This window comes from Glycine max, chromosome 10 (genome assembly GCF_000004515.6).
Source record: "Glycine max cultivar Williams 82 chromosome 10, Glycine_max_v4.0, whole genome shotgun sequence".
Lineage (NCBI taxonomy): Eukaryota > Viridiplantae > Streptophyta > Magnoliopsida > Fabales > Fabaceae > Glycine > Glycine max.
This window is the reverse complement of record NC_038246.2, coordinates 16,800,412-16,819,167: the sequence shown is the minus strand read 5'-3', so window position 1 is coordinate 16,819,167 and position 18,756 is coordinate 16,800,412. Positions and strand designations below refer to the sequence as shown.

The 18,756-nt window shown below is 29.0% G+C and overlaps 3 protein-coding genes across 3 annotated transcripts; all 3 read right to left on the bottom strand.

Moving 5' to 3' along the window:
- Positions 1 to 243: 243 nt before the first annotated feature.
- LOC102663550 (cyclin-dependent protein kinase inhibitor SMR9) lies at positions 244 to 642 on the bottom strand. Its single transcript, XM_006588954.2, has one exon. It carries the CDS (start codon positions 640 to 642, stop codon positions 244 to 246), a length of 399 nt encoding a protein of 132 aa, XP_006589017.1.
- A 7,833-nt stretch (positions 643 to 8,475) lies between these two features.
- LOC100815678 (G-type lectin S-receptor-like serine/threonine-protein kinase SD3-1) lies at positions 8,476 to 11,744 on the bottom strand. Its single transcript, XM_003535120.5, has one exon. It carries the CDS (start codon positions 11,093 to 11,095, stop codon positions 8,798 to 8,800), a length of 2,298 nt encoding a protein of 765 aa, XP_003535168.1. The 5' UTR covers positions 11,096 to 11,744; the 3' UTR covers positions 8,476 to 8,797.
- A 5,923-nt stretch (positions 11,745 to 17,667) lies between these two features.
- On the bottom strand, positions 17,668 to 18,411 carry LOC106794787 (uncharacterized mitochondrial protein AtMg00810-like). Its single transcript, XM_014762670.1, has one exon. It carries the CDS (start codon positions 18,409 to 18,411, stop codon positions 17,668 to 17,670), a length of 744 nt encoding a protein of 247 aa, XP_014618156.1.
- Positions 18,412 to 18,756: the final 345 nt, after the last annotated feature.

The window sequence follows — 18,756 nt, the reverse complement described above, 5'->3', positions numbered from 1 at the left end:
CACATACCTATGGAGAGATCAGACCCTAATTAAGAAGGATATATAAACCAAACATACAAACCTACAAATGTTTATGTAATTAATGGGTTTCATACTTTACAAAGCTAGATTAATAACATCACTCCACCAGCTAGCAAAATCCCGCAAAATAAGTATTATTAATAAAAAGAAAAACCAAGCCTAACAATTAAGCTATTATGTATATTCTGCAGCTGCATACACTGTAAGTCATAAAGCTGAACTTCAAACTCCACTTGGGGTAAAACTTGAAGCAGCAGGTACACTACTTTTAATTGCAGAAAAGAAAAAGAGCTCTATATCTGGTGAAGCAAAAAATGCTATTGAGGATCTCTTGGTCTTGGATGAGCACGATGATGTGATAGTTGTTGTTGTTGTTATTTTTCTCTTCTTAGGAGCTGGTGGACATTTTAGCACTTCTGGTATTCTGAACCTTTTACCCTTCGGTGTAGAACACACACTTGAACATATATCTTCCTCACTATGATCACCCTGTATTTCTTTGGTGCCTGTAGAAGAAGTAGGTGTTGTAGCAGCATAAACCATTGATGACTTTTTCTTCTTCTGCTTTCTTTCCTCAAGTTTCTTGCACTTCATTCGAGTTCTTGCAGAAACTGGTGCCATATATATTGCTGGCTAGCTAAATCCTAATGTTAAAGGGTTCTCCCTAAACAACGGCACAAAGATTTGTTGAAAAACTCAGTTTGTACACAGAAAAAGACCCTAATATGGTAGAGAAAATCCTATAGTCAGCACTCAGCATACCTTCTGATTTTTAAACAACAAAAGAATCTTCATGGTTGAAAAGTTACGGTGCTGACATAATATAAAGTAAAAAAATATAAAATAAAGAAAAACACTGTCGAAGCAACAACTACTGCCACTAAAGATTAACAAATAATGTTTATATTATTAGTACAATAAATTTATAGAATATTTTTTACAATATTATTTTACCATCTCCTTTGATCACATTTATTATCTTAATTGTTCCATATTTTCTCCCTTCTTACTATTTTTTATAATTTTTGTATAATATTAGTTTATGTATAAATACAATTTCTCAATAAAGTTCGAGAATTAATACATTCTTAATCACATTCTTTTAAAAATATATTTTTATAATTATAATTTAAAATTTATTAAAAATACAAAATTGTGAGTATCATTGAATAAGGAGTAAGACTTACACAATTTTGATAAATTTTAATGAATTTCAGCTTATAATAAAAATTATATTTAAAAAATATGTTAGAAAATATGTTTCTAACATTAATGATATAAATTTTAAGGTCTTGTTGTTTTTAGGATATTGATTAAAGAAATAAAATAAAAAATATTTATTATGTAAATCATGAGAGAATATATAAAAAAATATTATGAGTAGTGTATTTTTTTGTCTTTCAATAAAATTATTTCTATTTTAAATTTTTTAACCAATATTCTTTGAATACTAGCTATCATTTGCTTAAATTTTATTTTACATAAAAGTGTCAGGGTGACCTTGAGTTTCAACTCATTATGCTACTCAACTCAACTCACAAGTTAAATAGGTTAGAATATTGATTAACTAACCCTTTTAGAAGGTTATTTGATCTAACTTGTTTAAACCATGGATTGAGCTTAGCTAACCCGAACAAGTTTGGTCAAATTGCATTAATTAATTTGTTTTCTTATTTTTATAAAATATTTATCTTTATTTCTTTTTCTTTAGTTCTAAATACTTTTCTATTTCCATTTTTAATTTTAGAGTAAATTACACTCACACATCCTGTGTTTTTCTCAAATTGTACCTGGTACCTCTCCATTTTTTGACATTATTTTTACCCTCCTTCTGTTAATGTCAATTGAAATATGTGAACTGCTGAAATTACCCTAACATTTTTGTTACACTTGCACCCCTATGTTTTTCTCAAATTGCACTTCATACCCTTCTTTTTTTACATTACTTTTATCCCTCTTTTATTAACGTCGTTAACTAACGTCAATTAAAATATACGAGTAAACGAAATTTTTCTAACATTTTTGTTAAATACTCAATAACAAATTAATAATTGACCATGTGAATGGACATTTCTTAAGGCAATAACACTTTTTCCTTTAATATTTGACTCTTACTTCATTGTTGCTAACACTTGAAGAATATGCAGCTCATGATTGAGACATTATATCAAACACATAGCCATCAAAAATAAATATTTTAAAAAAGGAGTTAAAAACAAATGCGGGAGCAAAATACTAAAATTGAAGCAAAAGACCATATTCAATCAATAGACATTGTTTGGAACACGTCCAAAAAAAATATAGCAACCAAACGACCCAACATGCACACAAAAATTGAACTAAAAAAAGAAGAAGGAATGGTGTTAACACATGCGTACCAACAAGGTAGGTTTACCTCCAACAAAAAGATGAGTTCATGTTCAATTAGAGAAAAAAAGATAAAGAATAAACAATGTTAAAATATTTTCAAGTTGAAAATGGTGCAATATCTTTTATGGAGTTAAGAGAAAAAAGATGAAAGTATTTTAGACATAAATTTTCATTAAAAGTCATGTGACCAACATGTGTCTACTTTCTATTAAATTATTAAATGGTGTTTAAGAAGAAGAAGATCTGGGTATAATGTGAGTTAAACAATTAAGAGTTTTTTTGTAGGGTGCAAAAAAGGAAGAATGTCAGATAATATTTGGAAAAACACAAGGGGTGCGAGTGTGAGGAAGAAGATGAAGATATTTTAGACATACATTTTCATTAAAAGTCATGTGACAAATATGTGTCTATTTTCTGTTAAATTATTAAACAATGTTTAGGAGAGAGTGAGTCTAGTATAATGTGAGCTAAACAATTAAGAGATTTTTTGTAAAATAAAAAAAAAATATGTGATGCAATTTGAAAAAAACATGGAAAGTGTGAATGTAATTTACTCTTTATTTTACTAATTGAGTTTGTTTAGTATAAGTTAGTATCCGATTGAGATTTTTATATTTATATTTTATTTTTATATTTTCTTGTATTTTAGTTAGATTATGTGAGAATTCAAACTCGGCAATCATATAAGGTTATGTTGCGTTTTCATGTGAAAAAACAATTTATTTAACATAAGAAGTTACGCTTAATTTTCTCCATGTACAATTTTTTTAGATTAATGACCATTAAAATTAGTATCTGATCCAATAATTAACCGGCACTCATAATCTTTGAACCCGACAATAAATGAGGTGAGAATCTAATTCTAACTGGTTGAACTCACCCCAAATTGAGTTGAGTTGAATATCTTTTTCTCAAATTAAAAAGTGAATCAAATTAAATTGATTTACTTTTTCAGCAATTCATAATGAATCAACCGGGTCCAGGTTCTAAATCTACGCGTTTCTACCAAATCTTTTCTAAGGTTCCTGAGTCAACTTTCCCCTATGTGAACTCAAACCTCAACTTTCTGCTCCGGGTTTTATAAGGTAGCCCCACTTACTAGTATATTTAATAGCAAAAGTTGGAGAAGAACCGGTAAAAAAGATATCATCTTTATCGTTTTATTCTTCATTTTCTTTTCCTTTTAATTTGTAAACAGTTTAACCTTTTTGTCTAACCAAAAAAATCGACCCACACCCTTTGAGATATATACCAAGTAAAGAGAAGAGGATGATGTAATAAGTGATATAATGAAAAGAGAAGTAAGAGACAGGGTATAAAATAAGCATAAAAATCAAGATATGAAAGAATCAAGATTATTGTTACATAAAAATCATGTCTCTAGGATGTTGTTTATTCTATGGTTTGTCACAAATTAAGGACCAAAAACGGATTAAAATTTGGTAAAGTTGTGCCTTTGTTGGCACCCAGCAATTGTCCATATGTTGTATTAACAGAGATCACGTATCTTACAATCGAAAGTTATGATCTTTGTTTTAGCCACAATCTACGAAGACTAAATTATATCTAATTAATAATTATGGAAATTAAGAAAGTAAACTTACCTAATGTACTACAATACATTACTTTTGCTTTTGGTGGGTTGGTTGAGAATTGTTGCTGATGCAAAATTATAATTAATGAATCCAAAGTTCAAACAATTAGCATGACCCAAAACAAAACGGACAAGCACCCTCAAACAAGTTATGGGTGAGAATTGCTCAGGAAAAACAACAAAAGCAAAAAACCTAACTCAAATTCGGTGCATAATATTTGTTTATGTGCACGTATTTATAAAGCCATTAATAAAAAGTGCATTAAAGATTTTAAAAAAGTACACGTACATGTTCACGTATTTATAAAGACATTACAAACATGTACATAATGAATAGAGAAGTCGCAGGCATCACCGGGTTATATAAAATAGTGTAGTGCAACCACTCATGAAACACAGTTTTTAATAACTCTAATCATTGCCTCTAAAGTAGCATTGATTTCTTCTCTCTCTCTCTCTCTCTTTTTTTTTTTTATGTAACTAAAGTAGCATTGATAAAAAAAATACCCCACTTGTATCAAAACAGTTGGTCGGATTCTATGTCCATGACGAGGCAGTAGTTTACAGTACTTCGAGGATAAAGTTTTTTCTCTTTTATATATAATACTAGAAGTCCATGAAAAAGGTTTGGATATGTGTTTTTAGGTTTTATAATCAGAGTTTTCATTCTAGTTATTTTTATATTGTTGTTTTTAAAACAGTTCGTGTAATTTTTATTTTTTTTATGGCATTACTCACTCTCGGTTATTTAATTATCATTATCTACTATTTTAGAATATTATCATACGATGACACGCCACTTTATACATTTGTTTAGTTTAATTCTTATAAATATACCTCATTTTTATTTTAATCCCTCTGATATTTTTTTTTTAATTTTAATCTTTGTCTCTTTAGTCAACTCAGAAGCTAATAACAACTAAATAAAAGTAAGCACTAATGTAAAAACAAAAAAGAATATCACATCGAGTATTTAGAAAAATAAAATAAAATAAATATATTAAATGAATTATATTTAAGTTGGAGAAAAAACTATTATCATATTATTTATACATTTTTTTGTAAAATTTTATAACATTAATTCTATTTATTTCTCTTCATCCCATCACTCGCTTTATATCATTCGTCTCATTATAATTATTGTTTATATATGTTATTTTACATAACCAACAAAAATCAATAAATAAAATAAATTATAATTTTATAAAATTAATCTTATTATCATTAATTTATTTTTTTTAGCTCATATCATTAATATTATAAAAAATATAAGTGAAAATAAGTCATTAATGTTATATTAAAAAGATAAAATGATAATTCTTTTAAAATATTTTTTTTCTTATACAAGGATTATTAGGAAATGAAGGGAATCAAATTTTGCTCTAAAAAAATCTCAAATGACTTCCAATTGCACCTAGGATTCCCCTAAACAGGGAAAAAAAATCAATAATTTTCCAAAACTCCACTGCCCAATTATATGTCAAAAAGTATTGTCAAGAACAAAGATTTTAAAATCTCTCTCTGTTTGGGTACACAGTCACAACTAAAAGTATCATTTTCCTCTAACATAGGCCGATCAGGTGAAAGAGGATTATTTGGGTGACAAATAAAAAATCTCAGATATCTCTATTTAAACAAACAAAAAATAGTATTCAAGAGACCCCTTGTATCTTAAAAGTGAGTCATATTTCATGAATAATATGAGGCTGAAGTTTACACTCTAAAGAGGCTATAAAAAGCTAACGAGAAAAGAGATATATGGTTTGTACACTGGTTGAGGAAGGATAAAAAAAACAGAAAAAAATTACTGAGTTTGAGTCTCCCAATTGACATTTTTAATTTATTAAGAAAAGAATTCTATTTACACTTAGGATTCCTCTAAGAATTTCTCTCTATTTCTTCTTTGTCCACGATTGACAAATCTTTGCCCCAGTTTTAATGTTGAAGTGTAAATTTACTTTACTATAAGATCATTTTATAGAACTTTGTGATCATAATGCATAAATGCAATCTGACAAGGACATTCGATTTTTGAAAAACAAAATCTCAAAATGAAATTTGGTTCAGACACATAAATTATGCAAAGTTAAATTTACCTTTTGTCATCAAGACATTAGTAAAAATGTCTCCATGATGGCCAATAATCATTTTACTAATCTATTGACCGTTAAACTTAGTTTTTAGAAAGAAAAAAAAGTTAGTACTTTACAAAAAAGGATCAACTGTACTTTTTAGTCAGCATCCTACATACAACACAATAGCATTTTCTTTTTTATTGTTCGGGTCAAACTCTAGCATTCTCCAAATTTAACGTGCTGCGTTCAAGTTTGGTTGAGAACTTTCAATGGGCGAATCCTTCACCTGACATTTTCTCATCTTCATTGTGTGATTACTGTGATTAGTGGCTTAAAAAATGAGTAAAAATGTAAATTGCTTGACTTGGAAATTATCTACCAAATTGTTTGTTTTAATAGAAATATAAATGAAGAAAATGGAAATGAAAGAGATAGAATAGATGTCAATTTCCTACTGTTTATTTTTTAGGAAAATTGAGATTGATAAGGAATTTTTTTCCTGTAGAATCCACAAGTAAATAAGAAAGAAGGTCTATTTTTTTCACTTTCCTGTATAAGTTTCTTAATAAATAAATAAATTTTATAATATAAATTTAAAAAATCACAAACAGTTTTATGTTACAAAAAATAATGGATTAAAAAGTTTAATTTTTATGTTAAATTTATTTTTAATTAATTAGTATAAAAATATTTTATAGGTTATTTATTTATTTCATTCTCTATTCAACTCTTCCTAATCGCTGAGATAAGTTTCTCCACTCTTTTTATTTCTACTATTAAAAAAAAACTCATCTCTGTTGTCGTATTTCTATTTTACTTTTATCTTTTTTCCCTTTTTTCTTTATTTTACTTCTAATTCAAATCCAGTATTAGTCTATTAGAGTCTTTATTCACCCAAGTCTATTAGAGTCTTCTGCTTTGATTTATTGGGCTAACAATCAATGTGAGTAACAGTAACTGCTTTTAAATAAATTTAGTTTTTGTTCAAGAAAAAAAATAGTTTTTTTCCTATTTATATTTTTCTTCCAGCCGCTGGGAGAGTCTGGGACAATTCCAAAGTACTACATCTGTTTTGTTGAGAAGTTTTATTGGGCTAGCTACCAATGTGAAATACCATTAATTGTTTTTAAATAAATTTTTATAAAGATTTTTAAATATAAGATTTTTGAAATTTGTTTTAATTTAAAAAATAAAAATTTTGTGCTCAAACCCAAAAAGAATATTTTAATTAGAAATAAATTAAACATTTTGTGTTTAATATAAAATTGTCTTCTTATTTTCTTTTTAAAGCCATGGGGAGGGGCCTGGGCAGTGGGCCTACAAACATAATGAGAGTCAAGACACATAGTAATCCAATGGGTAGACCCATTCACCTCTTTCACGATTGGAAAGCGGGTTGAACCACAGATTTTTCAAGGCATGCTATCAGGTTCAACCATTGGGGTGTTACTAGGTGCACCAAACACATTGTTTGTACACCTAGCATCAAAACAAAATTCCAAAAATGTCTTTCATACGGATCACGTGATTTGTATGACTCATACGAATCACATGATCCATATGAAGGACATTTTTGGAATTTCGTTTTGATGCTAGGTGCACAAGCAATGTGCCTGATGCACCTAGCAACACCCCCAACGACTTTGCACCAGAATTAGGAAGCTTTGATTTGGCAACATTGCAGCCACCACTTATAAATCATGCTTTGATTTACCCACACACAGAGTTGTTACAATACTAGATATATCTGTGTTTAATAGTAAAAAAAAAAATATCGTCTATAATAATCCTAATCAATTTAAGAAAAATTGTCTTGGTGAAGAATATTTATGGTCGATAAAAAACAAAAAGTCTTCCATCTTTTTGTTTAAATCATCATAACATTGATGGAAAGTATCCACAATTAATCTCCACTAGAAACTTAACTTGTCACTTTTAATAAAATTTTCTTTCCTAACCATATTTTTTATTCATAAGACTTGAACTTAAAACATGGTTTAAAATATCCAAACCTAAGGTTAATCAGACGAAAAACACACGTGTTGTAGTAAACAGTCTTTCATCTATATTGTTAGATATAAATGTAAAATGTCTTAAGTTTATATACATAAGAATAACTGTAATGAAACCCAAAATATTATGAACTTTAATTTTCAGACATCCATTTTTCTTACATTAACTTTCTACCCTCATTACTCCTTTAATCTCTTTCTTCCTTTCCTGATACGTCTATTATTTTTCTCACTTCCGTCTTCTCTATTTCTTATTCAATGAAGTGTATACACTCCAAATGGATGCCAAAACATACTTTACCGAATGTTATCTAACAATTAATCTTTTTGCATCTTGTTTTCACATTCATTTTAAACCACTCATTTTACAATTCCAAATGTTTAAACTCATGAGAAAAGCATGTATGGAACATATCAATGCAAGTATACTATTGAAAGAAACCAGAGTATTATGTAAGACTGAATTTCTATCTTAGCCAACTTTGTCTTCTAAAGTTGCAATAAACAGCAATATCCACGCATACCAAAAATGCTCATTCCTAAAAGATGCTCATTCTCAAGTATGTCCCTAAGTAGAGACACAACTTAAGGTAGATGCTGCAGGTCTGAAATGAACAACATTGTTTTCACAGTTCAACTACCACTAATAGGTTAAGGGACAAAAAACAATGAGCATTTTTTCTTATCATCTAGATGAACAAAAGTTTCTAAACTTTGAGCTAGCATCATACTTCTAACTCTGAAACATTTTCTTCTGAATCATCTACCTGCAAGGGCCTCTGAAAGGCGAAAGGAGGTGGTGGCGGATCAACACTCAATGTACCATCAAGTACTCTTACTACCTCCCCCATGGAAGGTCTCCGACGTTCATCCATTTGAAGGCACCAAAACGCAATTCTTAACACGTGCTCTAGTTCCTCTGATTTGTAGCCCCCTTCCATTCTTTTATCAACCACATTGGCCACCCTCTCTTCCATCCATTCTTTATATGCCCACTCACAAAGCTCAATGTGATCGTGATTGCGACACCCGGTTAACAAGGTTAGAACTAACTTGCCAAAATCCTCTATATCCTTCTCAGCTGAAAAGCCACAATATGTTGCTTTGCCATCTGCAATAGCAAACCCAAATTCAGTCACCTTGGCTCCTAAGTTTTCGTCCAACATAACATTTTCGCATTTCAAGTTTCCATGGCTTATAAACTCCCTGCACCCGGAGTGCAAATAACATATGGCCTTTGCCACACTTGAGCATATCTCAACTCTCTTTCTCCATGTTAGCACCTTGCAAAGAGCATCATCATCTATGTACTTGTCCACTGAACCCTTTTTGCAATATTCATACACCAAAAACCTGTGATCAAACTCACAACAATAACCCTCCAGTTTCACAAGGTTCTTGTGGTGGATGCAACCCATCTTCATAACAGCACTTCGGAACTTCCTTTCCTCTAGGGACGCATTGAGGTCTGTAACCGCAATTGGATGGTTGTTTGGTAGCAAACCCTTGAACACCTTTGGCCCAATTTGATTCTTGAAATCCCCTGTGAGGCTCTTGATTTCTGAGAAGGACAAAACAATTAAACCCTTTGAATTTGTGCCTGTGAAAGTTAAAGTGGACCTTTTCCTGGTAGAGTTTTTTCTTCTGTAGATGAAGAGCACAATTCCCATCTGGAAAATGACAAGGATGAAAAATGTGCCTGTTGAAGCTCCTATTAGGCAAGGAACACAGAACCGAGGAGGCGGTTCGGAAGGAGGAGGAGACTTAGTGATACCTGGATTTACAGCAAATGGACCTGAACATCTCTTAACAAATGATATTGAGCTTACAGATGGATCTGAATAACCGGTGATATACTCAGTTTTCTTTATTGAGCATTGTGGAGTTCCATCATTGGAAAAGGTTGCTACAGTACATTGAGTGTCATTCAGGCACAACTGTTCACATTGCTGCAAACTACTTGTGATAAAAGAATTATCAGGAGGGTAGAATGCATATAGATATGTGTTCTTATATGCTATCATATTGGAGCCAGATTCACACTCCTCCTCATATGGAACCAAACATTCGTTACCCCCAGTTACCTCAAACGGGCATTTGCATTCAGCAGAACCTGAGGCGTTGAACACACAGACACCAAGTTGACGGCAAGTTGCAAAGACCTTGCACTGATTCTCAACAGCTTGCCAGACTGATCTCCACGATCCTAAACTTTCAACCCACGAATACAACCGAAGATTGCCATCCACATCAAGCCGAAGATATCTGTACTTCACAGAATCATTGTGATCATCTCCAAATGCAGACCAAACAGGTTTCAAGCTTCGGTCTTGAAGCTCTAGTGCTCCACTGGCTGTAAGGAAAGCACGGAGATTTGAAGCAGAAGGGTTTTCACTTGTCCAGTAGATAACACCACTTTCCCAATGTAGCTCCAAATGACCTGAAGCATTCATGTGAAGAGTATAGTAACTGGCCTTGCTATTCTTGCTTGCGGTAGCAGCCCGAAGCGTTTCATTAGCAAACAAACTTTGTCCTGGGAGAAGTGTATCAGATGGAGTATCAAAACTTTGCCAAATGATTTTTTGCTCCTTGTCCATTAGAACAAGATTTCCATTGTCAAGAAGTGAAGCTGAAGCTACAGATTGGTTTCCCGTTTTGACGGTCCAAACAGAACCCTCACCTATGGAATCAAACAGGACCAGTTCCCCTTCCTGAGTGAGTTCAAAGTAGGACTTGTTACCTACTTTGACATCACCACCTGCAACCCAAGCCACAGTTTGTTGGCTATATGGTATAGACTTGGAATTGAATCTAATGCCAACACTAAACTGGTTAGGTTGATCTGAAATGTTGTAGAATCCAAATGCAAAATCACCATTGGAGGAAACCCAATAATCATTATCAACCACAGAAAGCTTGGAACCCAATGGAATCTCAGCTCCCACAACAGAATGCATCAAGAAGCCAATGAAGATACATAGCAAGAATGGTGATTTAAGGACACAATTCTCTTGTCCAAGCATATTTAGATATGCTTAGAGGGGCAAATTAAGAGATACAACAATCAATCCTATACCCCAAGAAACAGTTTCATGTGAAAGACATTGAACTCCATCTCAGCAATTTACCAAAAACAAATGGGAAAAGGGAAAAGATAAGCTAAAGATTGAAGCTTTCTGTTTTTAACGCTCAAAGTGTTGTTCAGAGGTGAAATGATTAAGAACCCAAGACAAAAAATTTCTAAGAGTACAAGGTAAAGGGTGCAGACAAATTTGAAGGGGTGAAGAAAAAAATCTCAAAAAGATCCAAGTGGGGTAGAAAAAAAAAAAGTGTTTGGTACCTGAAGGAGAATAGTCAAAAGCTCAGAAATTCAAGAAGCCACCAACTACCATGACAATCACAAAAACTTGGCCATTCCCAGAAACAAAACAGAAAACACTGAAGGTAGCAAGATATATATGGACTTAAGTTGCAGAGGAGGGAGATTCCTAAAGAGGAAGAAGCACTTCTTGTTTTTGTGCAAAAAAAAATTATATATGTCTGAGAAATAAAAATTGAAGCTTTTAACTGAAATGGGTCCCAAATTAGGCCAATGAGGAACGTATTTTCCAGTATACACTATACAGTAACTTTTCTGTGCTCAAAGAGACGAAAGAGTCTTGAAAGATGAAAACGAATGTTGGCATATTGCAAATTAACTTAAGATATTAAGATAATATAACAAGACACCCTACTCCCCAAAATAAAGAACAAGGGATAAAAGTTAATTTTCAATACTGCATGACTAAAAGTAAAAGTACAGTAACACATTTTTATTATTATTATTATTATTTTCTGTAAAAAAACAATTATTATTATTATTTAAAATTTAGGTTTAATCATTAAAAAAATTGAAAAATTTTAATTAGGTCTTTAAACTAAAAAGTTGTAATTAAATTGTTGATCTTCTACAACTTATTTAATTGGGTCCCTTAAGTTAGTTTATGACGCTTGAAAGAGGAAAAAATAATAATTTGCGACAGTTTTACTAATTTTTAGAATCTAATTACAAAAATGATAGAAGATCAATGACTCAATGACAAGTTTTATTAGTTTAGAAAACTAGCTAAAAATTCTCTAATGACCTATATATTCATATAGTATTCAACTAAACTTAAAATTTATTAAAAATTATAAAAGTTTATGAGTCTTGTTTCCTATTTAATAGTTCTACTCGTAATTTTATATTTTTAATAAATTTTAATTAATAATAACAAGTATTAATAATAAAAAAAAACATGTTAAAAAATATGTAAGTATCATTCCTCGACTCAAATTGGCACGAAAGGAGTTAAATCTAAAAAGAGTTTCTTTGACATTTTTGAAGACAGACCAGCATTCTATTCAAAATTAAGCTTTGAATATTTTATGTTACGTTTTATAATATATTTTTATTTTTGTTTGGGTCCTTTTAATATTTTTATGTCCTTTTTAAAATTTTAAGAGAACTAAAATAGAAAATAACGAATACATTATATATAAAGATTAAAATTTTATGTAAACCTAATATTAATATTTTTATGTCCTTTTTAAAATTTTAAGAGAACTAAAATAGAAAATAACGAATACATTATATATAAAGATTAAAATTTTATGTAAACCTAATATTAAATATGAGTGAAATTGTGTTGATAAAAATCATTTAACAGCACTCTTTTTCTAATAGTTTATTTGTGATGGGTTAAAATTTATTAAAAATTACTAATTTTGATATGTTTCACTTGAGAAGCATGGATTAAAAAACAAAACTTATCAAAATTAAAGATTTTTAATAAATTTTAACCAATCGTATAGAGAATATCAGAAAAAAGGATCGTTAACATTTTTCTTTGTCATATTAAAAAGACTAATAGTACAAAATCGTTGATATGAATGATATTGGATTTAGTCTCTTTATGCCAGGTGTCGTGATATGTGAATGAAAAAAAATTAATAAAAAGAAGAAATTTCACAAAAAATGACTAGTCAAATTTTTTAATGAATATTAATTATTGATAAATCCGTAAATATTATATGTCAATAATATGTTAATAAAAAAATATTCATTATTGTTGTTTGAACATGATTGAAAGAAAAATGTTATGAAATGATTATATTAAGAGTATCTTTAATGCAAGTATCTCTATGATATCTTAATCATCTTAAATATTTTTCCATTACGTTTTGTATTATATAATAGGTAATAGATTTTTAGCCTTTCATTTTTTTTTCTTTTCTTTACAGAAAATTTATTAATTTACATGGCAGGATGGATTTCTTTGAAATAAGCTTTCCATCTTGTATAGGATACATTTGTTTACAAATATTTTAATATGAGAAATTAAAGCGCAAATAAAAATTGTGAAAGTATTATAGTTGTTGTTTTCCTTTGGAGATAATTTTTCTTCTTTTAGATTATAAGTATTTTTATTTAATATAACTTTACTCGAGACAAATATATTAATATATTATGACCAATATTTTAATCTATGTATTGCGCAGAATAAATATCTATATTCTATAAAAAAAAGTATATATTAAATAAATATTTCTAAATGTATAAGTTATAGGCTTAAATTCACTTTTTGATTCTTATAGTATTATAAATATGGAATTTTGGTTCCTATAAAAATTTAATTACACGTCTAGTTTTCAACGTTTTCAAAATTTAGCAATTTTAGTTCAATGATAGTTTGTCATCCAAAATTAGAGAGAAAATGTTGGTGTGGTCGTGTTTGATAATATGTGTGACTAATTTATACATTTAAGAAAATAAATTATAAAATTTGGTTTCATATATTTTAAATATTGAAAAAATATTTCTAAAATGTATTAAAGTAAATTTATTTTTAATTTTTAATATTATTAATTTTTTTTGTAAATAAGTTAGTCACACATATTATTGATCATGATCATATCATTATTTTTTTTTAATTTTGGGTGCTTACTAGTGATGGATTAAAATTGTTCAATTTTTTAAACAAAGAGAACCAAATGTGTAATTAAATTTTTATGAAGGACCGAAATTACATATTAATGAAATTATAAGAATCAAAAGTGAATTCGTGCTTAAATTATATTATAATTAAAATTTGAAATAAATAATTTTTAACATAAATTATATGTGATACAAAATAACAATTATATGAATTATTAATATGACTTTTTAAGTAGTTATTATAAAAATAAAAAAAAATTATTATAAATGATCGATTGTTATTAAATAATACGATAAAACTTTCTTATATTGTCCTTTGTTCATTTATAACATATTTTTCCAAATTATATTTTAAATTTATGATAAAATTTTGATATATCCTTATTTTTAATTATTGATAACTTCTTTAAAAAAAATATTCAAGTTAAAATCAATGTTAAAAATGATAACAGATTAAGTATGTTGTTAAATAATTTAATTGATATTAAAGTTTAGAAACATAAAAGGATATACATATGCATGCTAGGAGAATAAAGTTTAACATTTTATGAACGAGAAAGATATTTAAATGAAGTGAATGTAAAGGAGTAAAGTGAAATTGTGTATTTAACTTCGAGTCTTATTAATCAGTGTATATATCGAAATTAAAAGAGGAAATGTTTATTAAAAACTATTTGAGAAAGTATTTTAAAAATCATAAGAAAAGTGTATTTTTGTGGTTTTTAATAAAAAAATTCCCTTTTTATTTCCTCCTTAACAAGTATCATAAAGATTAAAGATTTAAAGACACAGCATTTGCCTTTACCTTAAAGACAGCAGCATATCATTCGGAAATAATTTAATAACGTGGTTTGTTGAAGAGAATTTTAATTAAGACAACGAGACCAAGACAGATAGACATAACGGCATTCGAGAATGTAGAAGGAACATGGGAGCCACATGCACATTATTTATTATACCTCCTTTCTTTTTCTATTTGCTTTTGTCTTAAAAAAGAAAACAAAGATACTTTAAACTAATAATTTCTATGTTCATACGGTTATTTACATAAATTATACAAACTAATATTTTAATTTGTGCAATATATGGATTAGATATTTATTTATATAACTAAAATTTATAATAAATAATGTTAAATATATAAATTTTATTATAATTAAAATTTATAATAAATAAATATTTAGTATATGAGTTATATTTTTATTTATGAAAATAACTTACATTATGATATATGCTTATTTTTAACTATAGAAATAAAGACGAAAATATAGATTGAAATAGATAGAAAATTAATAAGAATAACTAAAAATGAAAAACGCCTCATTAAAAGAAACTAAAACATTATTGTTGAATAATAATAATAACTCTTAAAACACTCTCATACAAGATATTTATTCTCATTTATTGTATATATAGAGTGGTAAAACAAGATTTTTATTTGCATATGTTATTATAATAACAAAATTTACATTGTTAACTTAAATATATATATATATATATATATATATATATATATATATATATATATATATATATAATTTTTAAATCAATCATTACTGAAATTAATAATTTTACCAAACAATTTATAATTATATGCTAATGTAAAAATATTTACACGACGTAAGAATATTATAATCAAATATGCATAATCAACGTAACTAGCTCGTTTTTCAGTTCATTCAAAAAGACACCTTCTAGTTTCTTTTTTTTACTAACTCAAACAGTTATTTTAGATTACCGCTTGTTTCCGGTTCTTATATATAAAATTTATTTATCTAATTCATCAAAATTAAAAAAAAAGTACTTAATTTAATTGAAAGTAACAAATTTATCTTAAATTTATAATTTTTTAAAAAACTATTTTTATTATTAATATTTTTCTCTCTGTTAATTTGTCAATACATTTTTTTCCTTTTTTCAATGAAGGATATTTTAAGTCTAAAAATAAATAATGTAAAAAATATTATAAATTGAATCTTATAAAAAGAAATAAATATTATTTTAAACTTAAGTCTTATAAATAATAATAAAGAGAATAATTATTAATTAACATGTAATAAAATATATATCAAGACAAACATAAATCGGCACTATGATACACATTTTTTTACTTTAAATAATAATTCTTTTTGTTCAAATCTTAGTTTGTGAGATGTAATTTTTAATAAATACATGCATTGTAATATAACTATACACATTTTTTTATTAATATTGATTACTTCCCAACAAATTAATTATAGTTCATTAATCTTGGTTTGTTTATATTTGTTGTATACATATTCTGTTTTGAAAAACCTCATTTTGCATAAGTACAACATTGATCAATGATCATTCATCAAAAAGTTTTTACATAACAATTTTAATTATCAAAAGCAGCATCCACTTAGTTTCAGAAGCAATATCCTTATTATTTTAATTTGGAGATTATTTATTAGATTGTCATTCTTATCTAAGTACGTACTTAAGAAGGAAAGCATTGCTCCTATTCCTAACAAAACTTCTAATTTTCGAGCAGTAGCTTGAGAAGAACAAATCAGACGCAAACTTAAGCTTCTATTTGTGCAAAAATAAGGAAGTTAGGTTATCTTATTTATAGGAAGGAAGGGAGTAATTAGGGAAAATTAAATTATTTATTTCTGCTTTTTTTTTCTGCTTTCTTATTTTTGAAGAGTAAATTATCAACTTAGTCCTTGAAATTGTAATAGTTAACCGAATAGATCTCTAAATTTAATGAAGTGGCAAAATAGTCTCTAAAATTAATCATCAGTTTTTTTATTGACAAATGTTAATTTATAAGTTTTGTTAAAAATGATTCTAATTCATGACATCTTCATCCTTCCTTCTCCCTTCACCCTAAAGCCTCTCCTTCCTATGGGAGCAATAAAGTTCTCACACACGTTCACACTATGCACTCACTCATTCTATGTTAGAGAATAAGAGAAGATGATGAAGGAATTAATTGAAAGAAAATAGAAGAAACTTAGAATTCTGAATTAAACTTCTGCACTCTCATTTTTCTCATTCATGATCATTATTATTTTTATACACACTGCACATGTAGTTATAACAACCTTCATAGCTGTCAAACTAATTTCAAAATGAATAACTAACTAACTAACTAAATTACAGCATACATCAACATCCCTCCTTAATTCAGATTTGTCAAGGACGTCACTCCTAACTTGTCTCTCAATTCCTTGAACTTGATAGGCTTCAATGACTTAGTTAGTATGTCTGCAACTTGATCTTCAGACCTACAAAACTCCAATTCAAGCTTCTCATTACTCACTTGATCATGCAGGAAATGAAACTTGGTTTCAATATGTTTACTCCTGCCATGTGCCACAGGATGCTTAGCTAAATCAATTGTTAATTTGTTATCAATCAACAACCTTATAGGACTACAATCTCTCAAGTTCAGTTCTTCCATTAAAACTTCCAGCCATAGAGCTTGACAAACTGCCATAGCAGCAGCAATTTATTTTGCTTCACATGTTGACAAAGCAACTACACTCTGCTTCTTTGAGCACCAAGAGATGGATGTTGTTCCAAATTTGAAAACATACTCAGCAATGCTTTTCCTATCATCCTTATCACCACACCAATCTGAATCACTATAACCAAACACTTAGCAGCAATTTATTCTGCTTCACATGTTGACAAAGCAACTACACTCTGCTTCTTTGAGCACCAAGAGATGGATGTTGTTCCAAATTTGAAAACATACTCAGCAGTGCTTTTCCTATCATCCTTATCACCACACCAATCTGAATCACTATAACCAAACACTTCTCCTTCTATATTCTTCTGACTGTAAGGATATAAAATGCCAAGATCTAATGTTCCTTTCACATACCTCAAAATCCTCTTTGTTGCCAGGAAATGAGGTGTCTTTGGTTTCTCCATAAACCTACTCATCAACCCAACACAATAGGCAATGTCAAGTCTGGTGTTACATAGGTACCTTAATGAGCCTATAGTTTGCTTGTACAAGGTAGGATCAACTTCTTTCTTATCCCCATCTCTTTGCAGCTTAATTCCAATTTCAGTTGGTGTGATAACAGAATTACACTCCATCATATTAAACCTCTTTAGAATGTCTTCTGCATATTTCTTTTGATGCATGAAAATCCCTTTACTGGTAGAAACAAATTCAATACCCAGGAAGTATGATAGTTCACCAAGATCAGACATCTCAAATTCTTCCATTATTCTTCCTTTAAACACTCTTATATCTTCTTTACTATCGCTAGTCACTAGCAAATCATCTACATAGAGACATATTATCAAAAACTCACCAGAATCTGTGTTTCTGACATAAATTTCATGCTCAGTAGTGCACTTGGTGAAATTCTGTTGAACTAGGAAGCTATCAATTTTCATATTCCAGGCTCTAGGAGCCTGCTTGAGGCCATATAGTGCCTTATTCAACTTGTATACTTTATCCTCTTGTCCTGCCACTATATAACCAAGTGGTTAAGTTATGTAAACTTCTTCAAGTGGCCCATTCAAAAATGCTGACTTCACATCAAGTTGATATAGAGATCAGTTTCTGTTGCTAGCAGCTGCAACAATGAGCCTAACAGTTTCAAGTCTTGCAACTGGAGCGAAAACCTCATTGTAATCCAAGCCATGTTTTTGCAGAAATCCCCTTGCTGCTAATCTTGCCTTATACTTGGACACATCTCCATTAGGCTTTACTTTAGTCTTATAGACCCACTTCACATC